The following is a 24,457-nucleotide window of genomic DNA, read 5'->3' as shown; positions in this document are numbered from 1 at the left end:
CGATTTTTAGTTAAGCATTACTTGGATTTAGGTTACAGAATGAGGGTCCTACACAGCCAAAAAGAAACAGTAAAAGGAAAGTGTGCTTGACATTTAACCGTATGTATTTGAACATAGATGACATTCTGTAAGTAAAAATAAACCCTTTTAAAGCGTCCTCTTTGTATCCCATTATTCTGCTGACCTTTCTTTGGATGCTGCATCAGGTGCTGCACCCCTAGCTCCAGGGCAAAATAATTCAACCAATCCTAATTCTTTGGAGAAAAGATCAAATTATTTTTTGCAAATTAATGACCTACTAACTGAAATTAAAACATGACTCCTGTACTTCTTTTTGAATGAAATCATTGTTTATTTGGAAATAATATATTTATATGGAATTTGACATTTTATAGTTGGAATGGCAAGTCATGGTTTGATTTAAATTTAGAATCATTTAAAATGACACTCTGGTGAAAGGTTGATGCGAAAATCTCATCCTCTGAGTGGTTGTTCTGCGGAGTGCTTTGTAGTTCTACAGATCAGCATTATGATGTGTCACTAAAATGTTCACTCCTTGCCCGGCTTAGGCTGTCAGCATGGATCAGAGTAGAATCTGTACAGAAATAGTGAAGGTTATTAACATGGAACATCCGGGTTGATGTTGAGGCCCTTACAGTGTTTACCGTAGGAGGCCTCAATAAATGCACAAAAAATGCAGATACATTTATTGTTAGTAGTAAACATATATGAGTATATGTTGTATTTTTAGCAGTAAGCTCCCAGATTATTGGTAGAATATGTTCAGATATTCCGAAGGGTGTCATTACACATATCTGATTATTTGGTAACTTAATAACATATCCAATCGCACAGGATGTAATTTTTACCGGATGCCATATAATCTTCCCAAGCTACGTTCCTCCACTACAAGCTGTGAAACTAAGAGGTAGTGCTTTTTCTCACATCATTTACACCTGAGTTTACCTTGCAAAATTTGTGTGGGGAAAAAGTGTGCTATTTCAAAACAAGATGTCTTGTAAATATGGTATTATAAGAGGGCCAGTTATCCTTCTTAAGATGTAGACCTTTATTTCTATAAAATCCATTGTAATCTAAATTATTATGAGTAAACCCCACTTTATGGTCAATAATGGCTACATTTGCAAGATTATATTTTCCAAAAGCACAACTTCTTTCAGAGTATAAACCAAAGATGACCAGAGTTTCATTTGCACCTCCACTCTCCTGTCTACTCAGTTGCAGGATTGGTGAATAACAACCAGAAAAATATGTAAGTGCCTAGGTCCATTGACATTGTACAAAGGGCATAATTCCATTCATGCGTCATACAGCATATAAGCCATACCTGGGTAGTCCCTTTGCTTGACCAATACATGGGTCCACTTTACCACTCTCTGCCTTGGGGAACATATCAGCTCCCTGGGATCACCTGGGCCTAACTAATATAATGTCACCAAGAGGGGACTCAAGTTACACCTCTGAGATAAAGCCCAAAGACGTTGACAACCTTGTAAGGTCACTAGCTACTCTGTGTTATGGCATAATTTGTTCTCTGTTTCATTGGGTGTGATACGGGTCTCAGTTTGAAATCACAAATTTTGTGCCCAGTAAGTACTTTTCTGAACTGACTTATGTATCATTAGGTCTAGTTGGAAAACTCAGGCTCAGAGTGTGTCGCAATTCAACCTACCTCATTAATATTCATCAGGTACGTCGCAAATTGCGACTCCTTCCACTTGGAGGCCATCACAAGGATGGTGGCCTGATGGTGTCAATGTCAACAGATCTCCCTGTTATTGACTTTAAAAAAATCATTTTTTTTTATACAGCTGTTTTCCCTAAAGAAAATGGCGATGCATTTAAAAAGATGAGTTTCATTTATTTGCTTGATTTTTTTAATTCACAAACTTTTGGAGGTCCGAAAGGGAATACTTCGCTTTTGATAATGGCTACCACGGCAATGCGGGGTTGGCAAAATTTCTATGTTTTCAATCTGGATTTGGTTGCAAAGTATTGACAAACATGATACCAAACTGGCATTGAAGGGGCGCCCTCAACACACTAGTTCCATATACTGAACTGGTATCCATTCAGAATCCCGTATGGCAAATGTTGAATCTGAGGAAATATGACTGTTAAATGCTTTGTACTTCACAGGCATTACCATCTAATTGTTTAGAAAATAAAAATATTTTGGAACCACTTTTAGTGTCATATTTCATTCCTTTAGCAAACAGAAGATGTAGTTATTTATGTGTCTGTGTGTAGGTGTAGTAACTGAGTAGGTGTAGTAACATTTGTGCATGGTGTGTGCGTGTTTAATTTGAAATTCACAATACTGTTTGTAACTGGAGATGAAATCAAATGTGCTAACATACCATGGTATTTTATTCAATAATGACTTAGAAGATACAAGGAAATTAAGGGGCATATTATCAACACAGGCGATATAATTATCGCTGCTTTTATCGGCAGAAAACTGCCGCAAAAACGGATTTAGCGGCAGAAAACTGCCGCAAAAGCGGCTTTAGCGGCAGTTTTCTGCCGATAAAAGCAGCGATAATTTTATCGCCTGTGTTGATAATATGCCCCTAAATGTGGGAAAACTACTTGAGTTGGGAGATGTACTATTGGATAAATGGGTCTCTCTGCCATTCTGTATTGTAGATTTGGTTCCAATAAAATGATGGCCACTCAGCTAGACTTATTGAACTATTCCAATTAATCAGTTTTGTCAACTCACCAGTTTTGAACCTTTCATCGCTATTGAACAGAACATGATTCTTCTGTAATCCAAGATTTCACAAAACTCTCCTCATCTTTAGCAACAAATCCATCTGGCATCTGATATTCCTGTTCCCGCTCATCATCATGATGGCCACAAACTCCACATGTCTTGCCCTTCATCCACAAAGCTGGTCTAACCTTTATGATGAAAAAAGGAAAGAGACCTCTGATGTAAATCTATGTAATCTTGTCAGTATGGACAACCACGCAGTGAGCGGAATGCACCAGAATACCTGGCATGTGACTCCATTGTAGTGAAGTTTCTCAATGCCAAAGTCAGGTGCGAGCAGGATCAGCCCATCAGCCTCCTTTTCAATCTTCAAATGCGGTTCTGAAATCAAAAGAAATGTAGTGTTGTTCAATTTCAAATGAACTAGGAACTACATAATATATTGTGGAACATGCGCAGCAGAGATCAAAAAAGTGCTAGAGATAAAAGCAAGAGGAGATAGAGATTTATCTTTTAATAAATAGGAGATATACATATAGTTTTGATTTGAAACATCTATTTAGAATGCAACAAGTCTGCAAATAAACATGCTTACCATGTAGGAGGGGTCATTTAATTGATTTGAAAGGCATGTGCAATTTCTATCCAAATAAATACAGGCCTATGTTATGCCTATTTTATTCCTAATCGCTCTTTATTGACTAACAGTAAAGGCTTATCAATTCCACGTTAGGTCTGACTCAATAATGAAGGGAAAATGCATTTGTGCTTGTGTGTCAGAATATTGAATACAGAAATATTGACATGGTCAAATTTTGTGGATAAAATATTGACAACCAGAATATTGTGTAAGGAGGTCTATAATAGTAAGTGTAGAGTTACATTTCTTAACTTTACGTCTCTGTATCTTAGGGATATATATTGTCGTGGTATTACCAGTGGAGTTAAGTATAGTAAATCTGAGCATACCTAGGCCTACTTATCTTCAATATATTCAGGTCGTTCATACTCTTGTCACCTTACTTTTTCATGTCAGTTTTCAAAAATGTAATAATCTGGTACCATAACCACATGTGTATTTGATTTCACTCCTTCTGATATTTCTGATTCACAATTTAGCAAACCTACAACATTGCAAAGAAACATGATTCACATGTCATCAAGGCAGAAGATGGTATCTATGTATCCTCAAGGCAATATACATACAGATTTTAGGATCAAACTCTCTGCTGTAGATCAACTGGAGTAGCCACAAAAAGTCAGCGTTGAAAATCTTTGAAATGTGAGAATTAACTTTATGTGGTCAAAACAAAGTAAGATTTTCAATGTTTGTAGAAAAGACTGAAATAAATACATTTCAGATGTGAAAATAATGATTTCTTTACTTAAACATAGTTACTTTGGGAAACCTGTGTTGTTGCAATTGTTTTGATTTATGACAGCACAAAGTACGATGAACATTTTGAAATTAGCTTCCCACCCTGGAAATATCATAACTACTCCTGTCACATATATGAGCAAGTACCTTTTAAGCATAAGAGAACAAAAGGAACACTCCCATGTTTATTGCAAGCATAAGGGGTAGGACTAAGGGCATCTACAAAGGGGAAAAATCTACTCTCCATAGAAAAATGTTAGAAATACACATTTGCTAATGTTTACTCATGCACATTTTTTATGAGTGGTGAAAACTCAAATGAGTACAGATTTGGAATTAAGGATGCTCTTGGAATAGTATGACTGTCATGGATTCCCATGATGCTGCCTTATAATGGTCAGGCAATCCTAAAAATTCAAACATCTGCTTCAAATATAAGAGTAGATTCCTATCTTTTTAAAGGTATCTTTGTGAATCGATCCAAGAGAAGGACAGGAATGTACATGATTTACTTATTGTAGGTACAGCAACTACTCACATCTGCACCACAAATCTTACACTTTTTATGTATTTTAGAGACTAGAGAGCCATTTTCCATCACTTTATACCATTTGAAGTCATAGAGAGAGTTGGTGACAAGAAAGGAAAGAATGCAGAGTCAAAAGAAAGGACAGGGAGAGCAGGATAGAGCAAGAGAACGGGCCAGAAACGAGTCGGAATTCATTTACATGTAGAAGCACAATGGAAAAGTACAGCACTCTTAAATACCCTTAGCTGAGCAGAATTCCCCGATGCTGATATTGATGATACATCCGCATCAACTGCTAGCTTAATCTCATAATAGAAGCAAATGAGTCATACCAACTTATCAGCTGTGAAGGGGTAGGCCCCTGCCACTGACCCTTAAATGGGTTCTCATTTTAGTTGGGGAGGAATTGATTGTTTGATTATTGATGCATCCAATAAAACTCTGTCACCTACCAGAATGTGATTCATATGGCAGTCTGTTCACTTCAATACCATTTATCATCAGCTTAATGGAGTCAGCAGATGGATACATGTCAATATCGCTGAAGAAGAAGAACAGATTATATGTATGTTTTTATTATCTTTTACTTCCAGAGCAAAATCACATGCTTTGTTATGGTAAGTGTGTGGCCCAATGCTTATGCTCTGTGTGATGATTGGCTCGCACTTTAAAATTAATGAAGGCCCTTTCTGTAAAACCATACATGTGGTCACTGCATAAACACTACGTGGTCAAGTGATGGCATTCGAGGATTTCCTTGACATATACCCAAGAATGAACATTGCACCTTCTGATTCGACTCCAGAGAATCATATTTCTAATTTTTCAACCAGAAAGTGGATTTTACACACCACCCATACCACATGCCCCTTCTCTTGTTAGGGGTAGGAGGAAGCCTGGGTCTGCTTGATGGACCACTTTTCTTCTTATAGCCTGTATTTGGATTGCTATCTCATTGCTTTTCATTTGACGTACGTCGCATTTTGGGCTAGGACTGGTCTTGGTCAGTAAGCAGGTGTTAGTGTTTTACCATGCTTTTAATTACTACAGAAATCCATGATTCTTGATACATATGAAAGATCCCTCAGTTAATGAATATGTTGTCATACTATTAGTGTTTAAATGGCCACATTTTGAATATGGATGCTTCTATTACAAGACTGCGAACTTCAGGAGGCATACCAATCAGTGTATAGCTCACTCTTAACATTATTGGCAAAATAAGCATTTATCACTAACTGGGGCAAACAAGTAGCAACGTGAACAACTACTCTTGGAGTCTACACAAGTGGTTGGAAATTGACTGAGAAAAATCATTCTGCAGGTAAAAAGTAATATAGACCTTTGCTGCCCACTGCACCAAGCCCCTTCACACTATGTCCTACATAGCAAATGTTACTGCATATGAGCATTATACAAAGTAACTTTAGTGATCAATAAAAATGGTGTTTTAAATGGCAACTGGTCATAGCAATACATGAATCTGAAACTGTTCCCAATAGAGTCAAGCTGATCACATGTTGCCTGTTTTTGCATCACCTCTGTAGTAATAACCCAATACAGAGCACTCAGGTTACAGAAAGCTCAGATGAGAGCCAAAGGGCATTTTGGAATGAATATACACAAATATTCTAATACAATCAATCCAAGTACCCACATGTGTGATAGGACAGGCTTTAAAACATGTGTAATCATTAGGTAAACATTCTGTCCTTCACTCTCCCCGTATGACCATAATTTTTATTAAATCTGATCATTGTTCCCTGAGGAAATACAGACTTCCTATACTATTAGGATCCCTTACTGTGAATAGAGCAGTATTACCTGCTATTGCCAAGTCCTTTAATGAGAATAGTTTTAAAAAGAATTCAGCTGAGCCTCAATGTCTGCTTTGTGGTTTATAAACGATACAGAAAAGGGGGTGGTGATGAACAGAGTGTCTGAATTAAGCAGACCACTCTTACCCAGTCCAAAGATCAGGGCTTGATCCATCACCGTTATTTAGCTCACTGCCCACTCCCAGCTCAGAACCTAGCTATATGCAAATTAGTCTGTCCCTGGCCCAGTGCATCATGGGAACAGGGCGGACCAAACTACCCAGCCAATTCTTCACCAGAAAGGAGACAAGCTTCCGGGGACCGGTTTAAGCCATTTCAGGCGTCGTCGGCCCGGCTTGCTTGAATCCTGATGGAGCAGTGAGCAAGGGACTCATGTCTGAGTATACCCTGCCACACCTATAGTGGCCAAAAACGATACAGAAAAGGGGGTGGTGATGAACAGAGTGTCTGAATTAAGCAGACCACTCTTACCCAGTCCAAAGATCAGGGCTTGATCCATCACCGTTATTTAGAATTGGCTTGGTAGTTTGGTTTGCCCTGTTCCCATCATGCACTGGGACAGGAACAGACTAATTTGCATATAGCCAAGTTCTGAGCTGGGATGGTGCAGTGAGCTAAAAAACGGTGATGAATCAAGCCCTGACCTTTGGACTGGGTAAGAGTGGTCTGCTTAATTCAGGCACTCTGTTCATCACCACCCCCTTTTCTGAATCAATTTGTCCACCATAAGTGTGGAAGGGTATACTCAGATGTGAGTCCCTTGCTCATTGCACCATCAGGATTCAAGCAAGCCGGGCCGACGACGCCTGAAATGGCAGAAACCGTCCCCGGAAGCATGTTTCCTTCCCAGTATAAGAATTGGCTTGGTAGTTTGGTTTGCCCTGTTCCCATCATGCACTGGGACAGGAACAGACTAATTTGCATATAGCCAAGTTCTGAGCTGGGATGGTGCAGTGAGCTAAAAAACGGTGATGGATCAAGCCCTGATCTTTGGACTGGGTAAGAGTGGTCTGCTTAATTCAGGCACTCTGTTCATCACCACCCCCTTTTCTGAATCATTTTGTCCACCATAAGCGTGGAAGGGTATACTCAGATGTGAGTCCCTTGCTCATTGCACCATCAGGATTCAAGCAAGCCGGGCCGACGACGCCTGAAATGGCAGAAACCGGTCCCCGGAAGCTTGTTTCCTTCCCAGTATAAGAATTGGCTTGGTAGTTTGGTTTGCCCTGTTCCCATCATGCACTGGGACAGGAACAGACTAATTTGCATATAGCCAAGTTCTGAGCTGGGATGGTGCAGTGAGCTAAAAAACGGTGATGGATCAAGCCCTGATCTTTGGACTGGGTAAGAGTGGTCTGCTTAATTCAGGCACTCTGTTCATCACCATCCCCTTTTCTGAATCATTTTGTCCACCATAAGCGTGGAAGGGTATACTCAGATGTGAGTCCCTTGCTCATTGCACCATCAGGATTCAAGCAAGCCGGGCCGACGACGGCTGAAATGGCAGAAACCGGTCCCCGGAAGCTTGTTTCCTTCTCAGTATAAGAATTGGCTTGGTAGTTTGGTTTGCCCTGTTCCCATCATGCACTGGGACAGGAACAGACTAATTTGCATATAGCCAAGTTCTGAGCTGGGATGGTGCAGTGAGCAAAAAAACGGTGATGGATCAAGCCCTGATCTTTGGACTGGGTAAGAGTGGTCTGCTTAATTCAGGAACTCTGTTCATCACCACCCCCTTTTCTGAATCATTTTGTCCACCATAAGCGTGGAAGGGTATACTCAGATGTGAGTCTCTTGCTCATTGCACCATCAGGATTCAAGCAAGCCGGGCCGACGACGCCTGAAATGGCAGAAACCGGTCCCCGGAAGCTTGTTTCCTTCCCAGTATAAGAATTGGCTTGGTAGTTTGGTTTGCCCTGTTCCCATCATGCACTGGGACAGGAACAGACTAATTTGCACATAGCCAAGTTCTGAGCTGGGATGGTGCAGTGAGCTAAGAAACGGTGATGGATCAAGCCCTGATCTTTGGACTGGGTAAGAGTGGTCTGCTTAATTCAGGCACTCTGTTCATCACCACCCCCTTTTCTGAATCAATTTGACCACCATAAGCGTGGAAGGGTGAACTCAGATGTGAGTCCCTTGCTCATTGCACCATCAGGATTCAAGCAAGCCGGGCCGACGACGCCTGAAATGGCAGAAACCGGTCCCCGGAAGCTTGTTTCCTTCCCAGTATAAGAATTGGCTTGGTAGTTTGGTTTGCCCTGTTCCCATCATGCACTGTGACAGGAACAGACTAATTTGCATATAGCCAAGTTCTGAGCTGGGATGGTGCAGTGAGCTAAAAAACGGTGATGGATCAAGCTCTGATCTTTGGACTGGGTAAGAGTGGTCTGCTTAATTCAGGCACTCTGTTCATCACCACCCCCTTTTCTGAATCATTTTGTCCACCATAAGCATGGAAGGGTATACTCAGATGTGAGTCCCTTGCTCATTGCACCATCAGGATTCAAGCAATCCGGGCCGACGACGCCTGAAATGGCAGAAACCGTCCCCGGAAGCATGTTTCCTTCCCAGTATAAGAATTGGCTTGGTAGTTTGGTTTGCCCTGTTCCCATCATACACTGGGACAGGAACAGACTAATTTGCATATAGCCAAGTTCTGAGCTGGGATGGTGCAGTGAGCTAAAAAACGGTGATGGATCAAGCCCTGATCTTTGGACTGGGTAAGAGTGGTCTGCTTAATTCAGGCACTCTGTTCATCACCACCCCCTTTTCTGAATCATTTTGTCCACCATAAGCGTGGAAGGGTATACTCAGATGTGAGTCCCTTGCTCATTGCACCATCAGGATTCAAGCAAGCCGGGCCGACGACGCCTGAAATGGCAGAAACCGGTCCCCGGAAGCTTGTTTCCTTCCCAGTATAAGAATTGGCTTGGTAGTTTGGTTTGCCCTGTTCCCATCATGCACTGGGACAGGAACAGACTAATTTGCATATAGCCAAGTTCTGAGCTGGGATGGTGCAGTGAGCTAAAAAATGGTGATGGATCAAGCCCTGATCTTTGGACTGGGTAAGAGTGGTCTGCTTAATTCAGGCACTCTGTTCATCACCACCCCCTTTTCTGAATCATTTTGTCCACCATAAGCGTGGAAGGGTATACTCAGATGTGAGTCCCTTGCTCATTGCACCATCAGGATTCAAGCAAGCCGGGCCGACGACGCCTGAAATGGCAGAAACCGGTCCCCGGAAGCTTGTTTCCTTCCCAATATAAGAATTAGCTTGGTAGTTTGGTTTGCCCTGTTCCCATCATGCACTGGGACAGGAACAGACTAATTTGCAGATAGCCAAGTACTGAGCTGGGATGGTGCAGTGAGCTAAAAAACGGTGATGGATCAAGCCCTGATCTTTGGACTGGGTAAGAGTGGTCTGCTTAATTCAGGCACTCTGTTCATCACCACCCCCTTTTCTGAATCATTTTGTCCACCATAAGCGTGGAAGGGTATACCCAGATGTGAGTCCCTTGCTCATTGCACCATCAGGATTCAAGCAAGCCGGGCCGACGACGCCTGAAATGGCAGAAACCGGTCCCCAGAAGCTTGTTTCCTTCCCAGTATAAGAATTGGCTTGGTAGTTTGGTTTGCCCTGTTCCCATCATGCACTGGGACAGGAACAGACTAATTTGCATATAGCCAAGTTCTGAGCTGGGATGGTGCAGTGAGCTAAAAAACGGTGATGGATCAAGCCCTGATCTTTGGACTGGGTAAGAGTGGTCTGCTTAATTCAGGCACTCTGTTCATCACCACCCCCTTTTCTGAATCATTTTGTCCACCATAAGCGTGGAAGGGTATACTCAGATGTGAGTCTCTTGCTCATTGCACCATCAGGATTCAAGCAAGCCGGGCCGACGACGCCTGAAATGGCAGAAACCGGTCCCCGGAAGCTTGTTTCCTTCCCAGTATAAGAATTGGCTTGGTAGTTTGGTTTGCCCTGTTCCCATCATGCACTGGGACAGGAACAGACTAATTTGCACATAGCCAAGTTCTGAGCTGGGATGGTGCAGTGAGCTAAAAAACGGTGATGGATCAAGCCCTGATCTTTGGACTGGGTAAGAGTGGTCTGCTTAATTCAGGCACTCTGTTCATCACCACCCCCTTTTCTGAATCAATTTGACCACCATAAGCGTGGAAGGGTGAACTCAGATGTGAGTCCCTTGCTCATTGCACCATCAGGATTCAAGCAAGCCGGGCCGACGACGCCTGAAATGGCAGAAACCGGTCCCCGGAAGCTTGTTTCCTTCCCAGTATAAGAATTGGCTTGGTAGTTTGGTTTGCCCTGTTCCCATCATGCACTGTGACAGGAACAGACTAATTTGCATATAGCCAAGTTCTGAGCTGGGATGGTGCAGTGAGCTAAAAAACGGTGATGGATCAAGCTCTGATCTTTGGACTGGGTAAGAGTGGTCTGCTTAATTCAGGCACTCTGTTCATCACCACCCCCTTTTCTGAATCATTTTGTCCACCATAAGCATGGAAGGGTATACTCAGATGTGAGTCCCTTGCTCATTGCACCATCAGGATTCAAGCAATCCGGGCCGACGACGCCTGAAATGGCAGAAACCGTCCCCGGAAGCATGTTTCCTTCCCAGTATAAGAATTGGCTTGGTAGTTTGGTTTGCCCTGTTCCCATCATACACTGGGACAGGAACAGACTAATTTGCATATAGCCAAGTTCTGAGCTGGGATGGTGCAGTGAGCTAAAAAACGGTGATGGATCAAGCCCTGATCTTTGGACTGGGTAAGAGTGGTCTGCTTAATTCAGGCACTCTGTTCATCACCACCCCCTTTTCTGAATCATTTTGTCCACCATAAGCGTGGAAGGGTATACTCAGATGTGAGTCCCTTGCTCATTGCACCATCAGGATTCAAGCAAGCCGGGCCGACGACGCCTGAAATGGCAGAAACCGGTCCCCGGAAGCTTGTTTCCTTCCCAGTATAAGAATTGGCTTGGTAGTTTGGTTTGCCCTGTTCCCATCATGCACTGGGACAGGAACAGACTAATTTGCATATAGCCAAGTTCTGAGCTGGGATGGTGCAGTGAGCTAAAAAATGGTGATGGATCAAGCCCTGATCTTTGGACTGGGTAAGAGTGGTCTGCTTAATTCAGGCACTCTGTTCATCACCACCCCCTTTTCTGAATCATTTTGTCCACCATAAGCGTGGAAGGGTATACTCAGATGTGAGTCCCTTGCTCATTGCACCATCAGGATTCAAGCAAGCCGGGCCGACGACGCCTGAAATGGCAGAAACCGGTCCCCGGAAGCTTGTTTCCTTCCCAATATAAGAATTAGCTTGGTAGTTTGGTTTGCCCTGTTCCCATCATGCACTGGGACAGGAACAGACTAATTTGCAGATAGCCAAGTACTGAGCTGGGATGGTGCAGTGAGCTAAAAAACGGTGATGGATCAAGCCCTGATCTTTGGACTGGGTAAGAGTGGTCTGCTTAATTCAGGCACTCTGTTCATCACCACCCCCTTTTCTGAATCATTTTGTCCACCATAAGCGTGGAAGGGTATACTCAGATGTGAGTCCCTTGCTCATTGCACCATCAGGATTCAAGCAAGCCGGGCCGACGACGCCTGAAATGGCAGAAACCGGTCCCCAGAAGCTTGTTTCCTTCCCAGTATAAGAATTGGCTTGGTAGTTTGGTTTGCCCTGTTCCCATCATGCACTGGGACAGGAACAGACTAATTTGCATATAGCCAAGTTCTGAGCTGGGATGGTGCAGTGAGCTAAAAAACGGTGATGAATCAAGCCCTGACCTTTGGACTGGGTAAGAGTGGTCTGCTTAATTCAGGCACTCTGTTCATCACCACCCCCTTTTCTGAATCAATTTGTCCACCATAAGTGTGGAAGGGTATACTCAGATGTGAGTCCCTTGCTCATTGCACCATCAGGATTCAAGCAAGCCGGGCCGACGACGCCTGAAATGGCAGAAACCGTCCCCGGAAGCATGTTTCCTTCCCAGTATAAGAATTGGCTTGGTAGTTTGGTTTGCCCTGTTCCCATCATGCACTGGGACAGGAACAGACTAATTTGCATATAGCCAAGTTCTGAGCTGGGATGGTGCAGTGAGCTAAAAAACGGTGATGGATCAAGCCCTGATCTTTGGACTGGGTAAGAGTGGTCTGCTTAATTCAGGCACTCTGTTCATCACCACCCCCTTTTCTGAATCATTTTGTCCACCATAAGCGTGGAAGGGTATACTCAGATGTGAGTCCCTTGCTCATTGCACCATCAGGATTCAAGCAAGCCGGGCCGACGACGCCTGAAATGGCAGAAACCGGTCCCCGGAAGCTTGTTTCCTTCCCAGTATAAGAATTGGCTTGGTAGTTTGGTTTGCCCTGTTCCCATCATGTACTGGGACAGGAACAGACTAATTTGCATATAGCCAAGTTCTGAGCTGGGATGGTGCAGTGAGCTAAAAAACGGTGATGGATCAAGCCCTGATCTTTGGACTGGGTAAGAGTGGTCTGCTTAATTCAGGCACTCTGTTCATCACCATCCCCTTTTCTGAATCATTTTGTCCACCATAAGCGTGGAAGGGTATACTCAGATGTGAGTCCCTTGCTCATTGCACCATCAGGATTCAAGCAAGCCGGGCCGACGACGCCTGAAATGGCAGAAACCGGTCCCCGGAAGCTTGTTTCCTTCTCAGTATAAGAATTGGCTTGGTAGTTTGGTTTGCCCTGTTCCCATCATGCACTGGGACAGGAACAGACTAATTTGCATATAGCCAAGTTCTGAGCTGGGATGGTGCAGTGAGCAAAAAAACGGTGATGGATCAAGCCCTGATCTTTGGACTGGGTAAGAGTGGTCTGCTTAATTCAGGAACTCTGTTCATCACCACCCCCTTTTCTGAATCATTTTGTCCACCATAAGCGTGGAAGGGTATACTCAGATGTGAGTCTCTTGCTCATTGCACCATCAGGATTCAAGCAAGCCGGGCCGACGACGCCTGAAATGGCAGAAACCGGTCCCCGGAAGCTTGTTTCCTTCCCAGTATAAGAATTGGCTTGGTAGTTTGGTTTGCCCTGTTCCCATCATGCACTGGGACAGGAACAGACTAATTTGCACATAGCCAAGTTCTGAGCTGGGATGGTGCAGTGAGCTAAAAAACGGTGATGGATCAAGCCCTGATCTTTGGACTGGGTAAGAGTGGTCTGCTTAATTCAGGCACTCTGTTCATCACCACCCCCTTTTCTGAATCAATTTGACCACCATAAGCGTGGAAGGGTGAACTCAGATGTGAGTCCCTTGCTCATTGCACCATCAGGATTCAAGCAAGCCGGGCCGACGACGCCTGAAATGGCAGAAACCGGTCCCCGGAAGCTTGTTTCCTTCCCAGTATAAGAATTGGCTTGGTAGTTTGGTTTGCCCTGTTCCCATCATGCACTGTGACAGGAACAGACTAATTTGCATATAGCCAAGTTCTGAGCTGGGATGGTGCAGTGAGCTAAAAAACGGTGATGGATCAAGCTCTGATCTTTGGACTGGGTAAGAGTGGTCTGCTTAATTCAGGCACTCTGTTCATCACCACCCCCTTTTCTGAATCATTTTGTCCACCATAAGCATGGAAGGGTATACTCAGATGTGAGTCCCTTGCTCATTGCACCATCAGGATTCAAGCAATCCGGGCCGACGACGCCTGAAATGGCAGAAACCGTCCCCGGAAGCATGTTTCCTTCCCAGTATAAGAATTGGCTTGGTAGTTTGGTTTGCCCTGTTCTCATCATACACTGGGACAGGAACAGACTAATTTGCATATAGCCAAGTTCTGAGCTGGGATGGTGCAGTGAGCTAAAAAACGGTGATGGATCAAGCCCTGATCTTTGGACTGGGTAAGAGTGGTCTGCTTAATTCAGGCACTCTGTTCATCACCACCCCCTTTTCTGAATCATTTTGTCCACCATAAGCGTGGAAGGGTATACTCAGATGTGAGTCCCTTGCTCATTGCACCATCAGGATTCAAGCAAGCCGGGCCGACGACGCCTGAAATGGCAGAAACCGGTCCCCGGAAGCTTGTTTCCTTCCCAGTATAAGAATTGGCTTGGTAGTTTGGTTTGCCCCGTTCCCATCATGCACTGGGACAGGAACAGACTAATTTGCATATAGCCAAGTTCTGAGCTGGGATGGTGCAGTGAGCTAAAAAATGGTGATGGATCAAGCCCTGATCTTTGGACTGGGTAAGAGTGGTCTGCTTAATTCAGGCACTCTGTTCATCACCACCCCCTTTTCTGAATCAATTTGTCCACCATAAGCGTGGAAGGGTATACTCAGATGTGAGTCCCTTGCTCATTGCACCATCAGGATTCAAGCAAGCCGGGCCGACGACGCCTGAAATGGCAGAAACCGGTCCCCGGAAGCTTCTTTCCTTCCCAGTATAAGAATTGGCTTGGTAGTTTGGTTTGCCCTGTTCCCATCATGCACTGGGACAGGAACAGACTAATTTGCATATAGCCAAGTTCTGAGCTGGGATGGTGCAGTGAGCAAAAAAACGGTGATGGATCAAGCCCTGATCTTTGGACTGGGTAAGAGTGGTCTGCTTAATTCAGGCACTCTGTTCATCACCACCCCCTTTTCTGAATCATTGTGGTTTATAAAGGCATTTGATAACCATGCCCCTTTGACAACCATGCCCCTTTGACTTCTAAATGTGTTACTGCTCCATAGTACTCCTATGATTTAGCACAGGACGAAGTCAGACCCCACAAGCTACAACGCAAATGGAGGGGATTATTCTATGATCACGATAAGGAAGAGTTTAGAAAAGGGTTAGCTCCATACAAAAGAAATATTTTTGGGGGTCAGACAAAATAAAATAAAAATTAATCAGTGACTCTTCAAATAAGCAGAAAGGAACCTTTTTGATTGTGTAGGAGCACTTTGACATTTCTAAAACATCCTCTTGCATAATTCCAGCACAAGTCTTTTGAAAGCAACTTACTTCATATTTGTGGAAAACATTGCCAGCTTCAGTCTAGATATTTACAGAGGTTTTTTCCCTTCCTCCCCAACCTAGAATTCTGTTCTGAGAATGTATCTTTCTTCAGTCCAGATGACTAGGGAAGACCTACTCTCTATAACTGCCAAAGCAAAACCAGGCACCCCATTGGAACCTTGTTGATCAATTACCCAGCACTAAACCTGGGCCTTTGTCTGTTTAATTAAATTCTCCACTTGAACAAGGATTAGTTCCTATCACCCTTAAAGAAGGAATTTTTGTTGCAAAGTAAAAAAATACAGTCAGTGACTCATCAGACACAAAGCGTATCATCCAATTTCACTTTACACAATTATTGCCAAAACCACAAAAAATATGTGGAAAGTATTCTATGTACTCATTTACAAGAGACACAACTCTTAGATGATTCACAAGCTGGCTTTCACCTACCACATATTACTGAATATGTTCTGTTATCTATTTTAGATGACCTACAAAGGGACTTGGATCAGAGACACTTCAATGCCTCAATCTTCCTGGACCTATTTGCAGCATTTCATATAGCTGATCATATTATCGTACTCAACCATATCATTAGAGAAGGCTCAGAGGGGAGTGAAATTAATTGGATCTAGTTTTTTCTTACTAGGCAATATCAAACAGTAACATTGGCATGGGGTACCACAGGGATCAACATTATCCCCTCACTTGTTCAATATAGAATTTACTCTTCTTGCTTTACCCAGAATGGGCTTAGAAATGTATATGTTTACAGGCCACTTAACATTTCCTCCTAGATTAGGTAATTGTTATTCTTCCCACAAGGCCTTTAAAGCCTTTTTATTTAGAATTAGATAGGAAACATAGGCTTAAACGGAATACTAAAATAACTGAGGTTTTAGTAATTGATGGGAAATCTTACCTGTAGCTGGACTCTTTTTGGCCTCTTTAAGTGCGAGATCTCTTCACTCCTTTCCCAGTAGTGGAAAGTCTGGGAGTCAAAACTGATAGCTCATTAACTCTGTTCAGTTTTTATTACATCGGTGGTCTCTTCATTTTTTAAAATTTAAGAATCTTTACTTGAAGAGACTGCAAGTTGTGCAAAATGCAGCTGCAAGTCTGATTTTGAGGATTTGCACCCACCGACCGTCTGCTTTAAGGGCTGCACTGGTTTATCGTTAGCTAAAGGATCCACTGTAAGATACTCTACATCACTTTTAAATCTTTTATAGCTATTTTCATACATGTGTAGCTCAGCGAGTGGTAAGATATTGCCCTGACCGCAAGCAAAGCTCCTCCTCAGATAACAGGCTAAGTATTCCTAAACTGTTTAAAGCCAGAACTGGAGGGCACAATTTTTCTTTATGTCCTTCAAGGTTTTTGAATCCTGTGTCCCTCAGTCTTTGAGCAGAAACTAATCTTGTCATGTGAATTGCAGACCTGACATTGTAAAACTGAATTTTTCACTTAGCGTTCAGCAAGCATAATTTCTCTCATTTCACAGCAAAAAATTATTTGGTGAATCTGTTCTCTACAAATAAAATCAATATAACTCAGCGTGACATAACTAGCCATAACATTTTAATCCCTTAGCACCAAAAGTTTTAGCACTGCATAATAAGGTGCATTTCTGAATAAAGCAGAGTATACACAAAAGTGTCATAGAGGTTGATTACAATGGTGGACAGACTTCAGTCCATCTGCCATCGTATCGGGGATGTGTACCGCCCGCCTACAATGCGGCTGTCCCACAGGGCTAATTATAATGCGACTGCCACTGAGGTAGCCGCATTGACAATTTTTGTATTGCAGCGTGCTCTGGATCTGCAGCACTCGCCACAGTATAAAACAGAGACCCCACACATATCCCTGCACTATGTGGCAGGCACCATGCAGTGCAAGCCACATGGTGCAAAGATATATAGGGGGCACCATAGGAGCCTGTGTCCATGGATTGAGGGGAAGGGACCCACCACCCTCCGCAGCCCCCTGCCCCCCACAGTCCATGCCAGAAACCTGAGACCTCCACACAGCTGCCCGCCATCAAAATGTGGCGGGCGGTAAACTTGATTAATGATTAAAATAGCTGAGAGACCGCCACCGACAGCCGGTCTGTGGTGGTGGTCTCCCATCCGTTGTAATCAGCCCCTTCGTTGGGCTTTCAAGATAAGAGTTTGCTAACTTCCAGGGGTCAATTCCCCTGGAATGCCACAAATGACCATGACCATTGGCTTTCATTCTGAGTAGGTAAATGAATAATATTCCTTCTGCAACACTAGTCAGTTGATCTTTGTTGCTCACTGGCTGAGAGGAATTCTGGTTTACATATCTTTAGGTTCTCATCCCGAGCTATTTGTCCTCAGACTGAAAGATAGTGTCAGAAGCTTGTAACTGAAAGTTGTTCACAAGACTTGTAACTGAATGGTGCCTTATTTTCCCTTAAATAGCGATTTGGTTATTCTTATTTTTAATTGCTAATCCTAGTTCAATATTAAGGTGGGAATGGTTCTACATTGACAGTGTGACATGATTGACCTATGATCTCTGCAAGTTGATTTTTTTGCATTCTCACCTACAAGACTTGCTACATATGTAAGGGTCTTCTGTTTATGAAGCTATTTCGATTACTTGAGCTTGCAGTAAAAAGGCACATCTAGGAATTTCTGAGATTACATTTCTGCGAATTCCTGCATGTTATACTATTAAAATGTAGTGCTTGAAAGGTCATCCTGCATAAATATCATGGACAACATATCAACTAACAAAATATTGTGAAGAAAAGTAAATGAAAGAAAGTATTGATTTACTATACCATTATATATATTAACGGATATTAACGGTTCAAGGATGAGGAAGTGGGATTTTGATTTTTTATATTGATTTGATTTTGATTGTCAATATTTAGGAAAGAAAATGTTTGTATGATGGGAATTTTTTCTGTGATATTGTGGAATACAACCTTACTAAGTACACTTATGTCATAGCACATTTCCCCACACTGATACCTATGTAACTTCACTTGCACTAGCTATCTTGCGTGTGAGATTGATGAACAAATGCATCATGGAGTGCAAAATGAGAGCTGCCATTTTTATGAAGTAAACACGTTCATTTCAGTGCTAGATTTAAAGCATCATCGAAGTCCACAGAGGCCATCAATTGTGTAAAGAAGAAATGGATGTTTGAATAGCTCAGCACAATAATCTAAGTATAAATCTATATAGCATACAACGTGATGGTAACCATAGAGTCAACCACTTCTGCAATCTGTTTAATCATAAATATCATTAGATGATCATGTCACACACAAGGAACACATTTCTACTTATTTTTAGAGATGAAAATCACATATACACACTTTTCAACAATCAGCTTGTAAGAATGAAAATACTCACTAGCTGCCAAGTTTGACATTGATGGCCTTTTGCTCGGAAGACTCTTCCACTTTCTTCACCATCACCAGGAAGTTCAGATCAGGGCTACAGTCTTGGACCAGGACATGGTAGCAGCTTCTGGGCATCGAGTAGTTAAAAGCGACATCATTGAAGGTGGTGATTGTGTCTTTGGAAACCGTGCAGCGACCTAAGAAAAATTAAACAAAAACTCAAATAATTATATTTGGATACCTTATCATACCTTATCATAAGAAAAACCTTAAACTCTAAAAGCAGGGCATTGATTAACAATAATATACTGGGTACTGGAAGTGATAGGACACTTTTTTTAAAGCTTGATGTTGCTGAATAGACCCCCTTCTCAGACTTAGCTCCTCAACAGCCTCCTATTTGCTGATGAGAAAATTCAAGGAACGGAAATGTCAGAACTTAGCCTATGTGATATTCCTGCCTCTGACTTCACGATGCCTGAGATCAAGGTTACCAAAGGTAAAGCCAAGGGTAACTGCTGGCACTACTAACTGGCATCCATGTTTAAACAATTGCCCCATCATCAACACCAAGTGCATCTTTGTGCAAACCTTATTTTATTAATGCTCACGTCAGCAAAATGAGTGCACATTTCCTTCTTCATGCTACACAATTATTTTGCAAATGTAAAGTCATGGTTGCATGGATTAGAACAGGCCTTATTAAAATCCTGTATCTATTGCCAATTTCAAAACTCATGCCTGGGGGAGGAGCTACGACAGCAAGCAGGATGGCCGCATAGCCTCCCGGCTCCGCCGACCCCCGTCTTTCGCTCGAAGATCCTGTCATATGTCCTGATTTCTCGCTCCATATCCGGGTGCATGAACTATTCTGCGGACTGATGGTGCAATCCCGAGAATTTTCCAACATGGTGGAGAGGAGTTATGTCGAGGTTTAATTTGAGGCCTAGCCCAGACTGGAAGCCGGGGTCTCCAGTGTTGGTCTAGCCGGGTCCGAGTTGAACAACAGCGGACCGGAGAGAGCGGCTGGGTCCGGTCCATGGAACTTCCGACATCTTTCTGATTGCTTTGCTGCCGGTCTGCTGCCTGGAACTGTACCGGAGGTGAGGTGACGAGTGACGCCCGAGGTGGTGTGTGTGGGGGTCCGAGACCCGGGGGCCTGGCGTACGTAGCGCCAGTGCCGTCGGATCGGAGACTTGGTTCGCACTAACGCCTATTGATGATCGGTCCCTCACGGTTCATTCCTGCTCCGCCTAATCTTACCCCGGGGAAGGCGCCTCTCCGTGGGGGTCAATATGCTTGATGCTATGCAATGCCCGGCGGAGCGGGCTCAGTGCGGCCCGTCCTTGCGGTCAGTGATGGGGGCCCTTGAGGCACTTCAGGCGACTGTGAAGACCCAGGCCTGGAATCTGATGTCGGCGGCGGACAGAATCAGAGGATCGGGACCGGACTCTGATGTGCTGCCCAAGACCCGGTGGCCAGTTCCTTCCCCTATTGCTACCCCAGCGGTGCAATTTGACCCGGTGCTTGTAGTTTTCCATGCTCCTACAGAAGCGGAACGGTTCGAACATGTGGAGATCGGCGATACACCTTCAAAGTTGAAATCTTTGGAACTGCAATTGGCGGAACTTTTCACTGCTTTTCCCGATTTGGAGACGCTTGCTCGTAATTGTGATCTGTGTGGGACTGTGTCGCATCCCCTTCCCTGCGGGTCCATCAAGATGGCGGATGGGATAGTGCCTGGTCTTAGAGTCGGGAAGAGGCTTCATTGGACTCGAGCGTCTACTTTGGGACTTGCCATCCTTACTTCGACTTATAGACTATGGTTCGACAACTTCTGTTTGACCTTTGACAATTTTACGGTGGGGCTCTCTTTATCGGAGGGGATCAGCGAATTTGCTCGACGGGGCCAAGGTTGAGACTGTTGTTTGAGGTTTCACAATTTTGATCTGTTGGTAACGGGACTGCTTTCTTTGGTTACCGGAGTCCGGGGCGGGATTTCTAGTTTCCTCTGATGTACTGTTTCATTGTGGTCTGCTTGATCGTGTTATCATGGCGGGGGATTTTTCGTTGAGACGGGGGGGAGAGTCCGGGAGTGCGTTTGACATAGTCCTCCTCCATTTCTCCCCTTTTGGGTAGGGTCTTAGTCCCTTCTTTCATTCTCTTTTCCTTTTTCCCTTTTGTTCTTCTATATTTCGGGTTCATTTACGGGGCGACAGGCACGCTGCTAGGGGGGTAGGCCGTAGTCAACTGCAGGGGTGCAGGGTGGGGGGTTGGAGGGGGGGAGTTTGTTTTTATTCTTTGTTTCAATGGCCTTTTTTTTCTTCTTATCTTTCTTCGCCTATTCTTTTGTTTCCTCTTTTTCGGGTCAGCGTAGTGGGTCTATTCTTTTGTCAATTGTCGACTTTTTATCTGTGCCTACACTTTCACGGTACTTCAGTACCATTGGGCGGGCGCTCCACTGGCGCGAACATTGATTGTATGCTTGTTTATCCTGATTCGTATGCCTAAGCGCCATGGTTTTGAATAATATCGAATTAACTGTGGACCTCCTACTGTTTTGCCTGCCCTTTATGCACCTTTGTGATATTGTACGGCACCTGATCCTTCTATCTTTATATTATAAAATGGAACCTTTATTATCCTGTTACTCGTATAGTATGCCATGCTGCCAGTTTTAATTGTAGTCATACTGTGTTCGCCTCCCGGGAGGCCATGTTTGGTTCTAATTGCTTGGTTGAAATGAAATTGATTAGCGGCCAGCCCTGGTGGTTGTAGGCCCATGCCTGTAACTGGTAGATTAATAAAGGTTTTCCAAAAAAAAAAAAAAACTCATGCCTGGACCGTGGTATGAGTATATATTATTGGAGTGCTGGATATTTGAGTGTTTATAAGATTAGAAACCTATATGTTTAAATAATTATACTTAAAGTATGAAGCTGCAGCAGGTTTTATTGGGATTTGTGCTAAGTCATTTATAAATAGGAGAAAATGCATATATTCTACATTTTGCAATTTTATATTTTAAGGTTTTTAACATAAATGTGTATTATGTTCCGATGTGAATTAAATTCCAGACAAACAGCAAGTGTGTCCTTAAAATATTTGTGCATTTGAGTTCAAAGGAATATTTCGATAAAAGTACTGGCAATTGTTTACCTCTTAGGTTGTCCAGCAGGTACTCAGGGGCTTCAGTGAAAATATTCCAGCTGGGGGACTGAAGGGCTGAGATCTGTGTAGGGTGAGCAGCAGGGATCGCAACTGGAAGCTGAATGGATCTGTAATAAAGTGTGAGCTGCAGAGAAATTATAAAAAGGCATTAAAAATCGATGGATCCACCCTTTACATGGTTAGAAATGTGTTACTGTCAGTGTCTGTAATATTTACCTTTGGAACCTGCATAACTGCATCAATGGTTCTTGGAGAGCTTAGTGAGAGGACCACTGTTGCTTTCTTAGAAGGATTTTTCTGCAACTTTTCTGAGAACCCAGCCACAAGTGCAGCTCCTGGGACAAACTGTGCAGCCCTGCAAAGATGATAACACATTCATTTTTTATGCTGATTTACTCATTTAGATTAAGCATACATTGAGGAGGTAAAGTTTCCATTAATATACTGCTCTGTGTTGTAGTAGCATTTTAAAAAGCTAATCATGCTCCTTAATGGCTGAGTTTGGCTTGGGTTGGGAATGAAAAAATAGTTGATCTATTTGTAGGGAGTAATTTATGATAATTTGAGATTTTGCAGCCTGTATATTTCAACTTGGAGTCTTTCCTTCAATCATTCAAGAGCATGTTCTGTACTATTATAGCTAATGGCAATCATTTCATCAGCCCTTCAGCACGGCTCACATATTCAGTGCCCTCACTGGTGAGTTAGATCATTCCTGAGGATTCCTTTAGAGTGTAGTGTGTGGCCTGCCAACCCCCCCAGGTCATCAGAGGCTCTGGCCTTCACACTCCTAGCAGAGGACATTCCAGCAGATGCAGCAATCACTCCCTGCCAGGCATGAATTTTTGCGCTGTGCAGAGGCTTCATTAAAGGTTCTGAATATATGATGGTCCACTATGCGACTTTACATAAGCGTAGCAGTCGCACCACCCTACTAGCTTGTTATGACTGCCCACTATGGACCTGCGGTCCCATGATTCCCGGACCACCATTCAGTGGTTTTCAGCAGAAGAGCCACCTGAGGTACACCTTCCTGCACATAAACAATCTTAACAGGCGATTTGCTCTAGCCATGTGTTTTGCAGAATGCAGCACATGTGGAAAGAGCAAAATACAAGGAGAAATGAAACAATTTTACTCGTACCACCTGCTTAAGACCAGGTATTTCCTGGTCTTATTTTTGGCGCTGCCCCATACCTTGTAAATATTGGGCAACGTCAAAAAGCAATGGGTGTTGCGCCGGAATGGCGGCTGCAACACCCATTGCATGTTCATTTCACGCTAAGTGCTGCATGAATAGCGGCATTATTTACAAGGTGGCGTTAAGCTACGTTAAGTGGCTTAACTTCACCCTGTAAATAAGGTGGATTTAACACCACCAGCAATTTGCAAAAAGGGATGTTCCTATAGCGTTAACTCCTTGTAAATATGCCCCCTGTTCTCCTAAAGCTTCACCTCGATTTATTTAGATAATTGAAAAAATGCTCAAGAGAAAAATTTCTAAATAAGCTCGAAGAGAACCTATAGGTAAAGCTGCAGTGCTAGTACAGTTAGTGGGGACTAACGTCATGGACCAAATGGCTAGGCATCTGGTTTATTTGTGTTTTAATTTGGGTACATATTGAACCTTTGTACTGAATATCATGTACAATGTGTTGGTCTATTTTGCAGGACTGCAACAGATACCATTTTGAATTCCCAGTTTTATTTTGTGTATTCTTAAGACCTACCCTCTTGTGTCACACTTTTTAAAATACAAGTTGAATTGAGAACTACTATAGTGATAATGTGTAAGTCACAAGGGAAATCACTTGTCAGTGTCTACTTCAGAATATAGCATTTCTTGCATTCTATGAATATATACAATTAGTAAATTGCTACATAATGTAGAAGTGTTACCATTTTCCAGCCGACTTTAGTTTTGATGGGATTCTGGGCCACTCCACCTTCAGCCTCAAGCCCGGTTGGCTGCCAAAGTGACCAGTTTGAGCCTTTGCAGCAATTTTGTAGTCCTGGCAATTCTGACCCCATTTCAGATAGGCCTAATCATAATGTAACAAATGTCATATATTAAATCCGATGTATTAAATATAGAGGAGATGTTACTTTCCCTGTATCGTTAGCTCCCCCCATACCACCACCCCCCCGCCCCCCCGGGCTACATACGGCTGCCTCACCTGTGCTTCATGAGAGTTGACAACGACTGCATTTGCACAAGCGCGCCATCTGCTGGAGCCTGCGATTTCCACTGCATAGGCCTGGATCTGGGGCTTGGAGGCGTGGTAGTCAGCGTATACGATCACCTGGTATCCTTGTTTCTTGTTGTCATTTCTCACTGCTTGAGCAGTAACTGCCAGCACTGGGGGCTTGTTGTCTCCCATAAATGCAGGCTAGAGGCATGTGAAAAAAGTGCAAAAC

The 24,457-nt window shown here is 43.3% G+C and overlaps 1 protein-coding gene across 1 annotated transcript in view; it reads right to left on the bottom strand.

Annotated features, from left to right (window-relative positions):
* Window positions 1-328: 328 nt before the first annotated feature.
* The window catches only part of LOC144756140 (vitellogenin-A2-like), a 67,951-nt gene continuing 43,822 nt past the window's right edge, over window positions 329-24,457 (bottom strand). The window contains exons 26-34 of the mRNA XM_078645711.1: window positions 24,217-24,429; window positions 23,939-24,081; window positions 22,256-22,394; window positions 22,028-22,163; window positions 18,879-19,065; window positions 5,100-5,188; window positions 3,024-3,121; window positions 2,747-2,928; window positions 329-595 (exon numbers count right to left, since the gene is read on the bottom strand). Coding sequence (XP_078501837.1) covers window positions 2,767-2,928; window positions 3,024-3,121; window positions 5,100-5,188; window positions 18,879-19,065; window positions 22,028-22,163; window positions 22,256-22,394; window positions 23,939-24,081; window positions 24,217-24,429 — 1,167 coding nt within the window. The 3' untranslated portion in view covers window positions 329-595; window positions 2,747-2,766. The remainder of the gene's footprint in view (window positions 596-2,746; window positions 2,929-3,023; window positions 3,122-5,099; window positions 5,189-18,878; window positions 19,066-22,027; window positions 22,164-22,255; window positions 22,395-23,938; window positions 24,082-24,216; window positions 24,430-24,457) is intronic.

Source organism: Lissotriton helveticus, chromosome 1_1 (genome assembly GCF_964261635.1).
Source record: "Lissotriton helveticus chromosome 1_1, aLisHel1.1, whole genome shotgun sequence".
Taxonomy (NCBI): domain Eukaryota; kingdom Metazoa; phylum Chordata; class Amphibia; order Caudata; family Salamandridae; genus Lissotriton; species Lissotriton helveticus.
The sequence above is the reverse complement of the archived record's forward strand: the minus strand, read 5'-3'. Positions and strand labels throughout refer to the sequence as shown.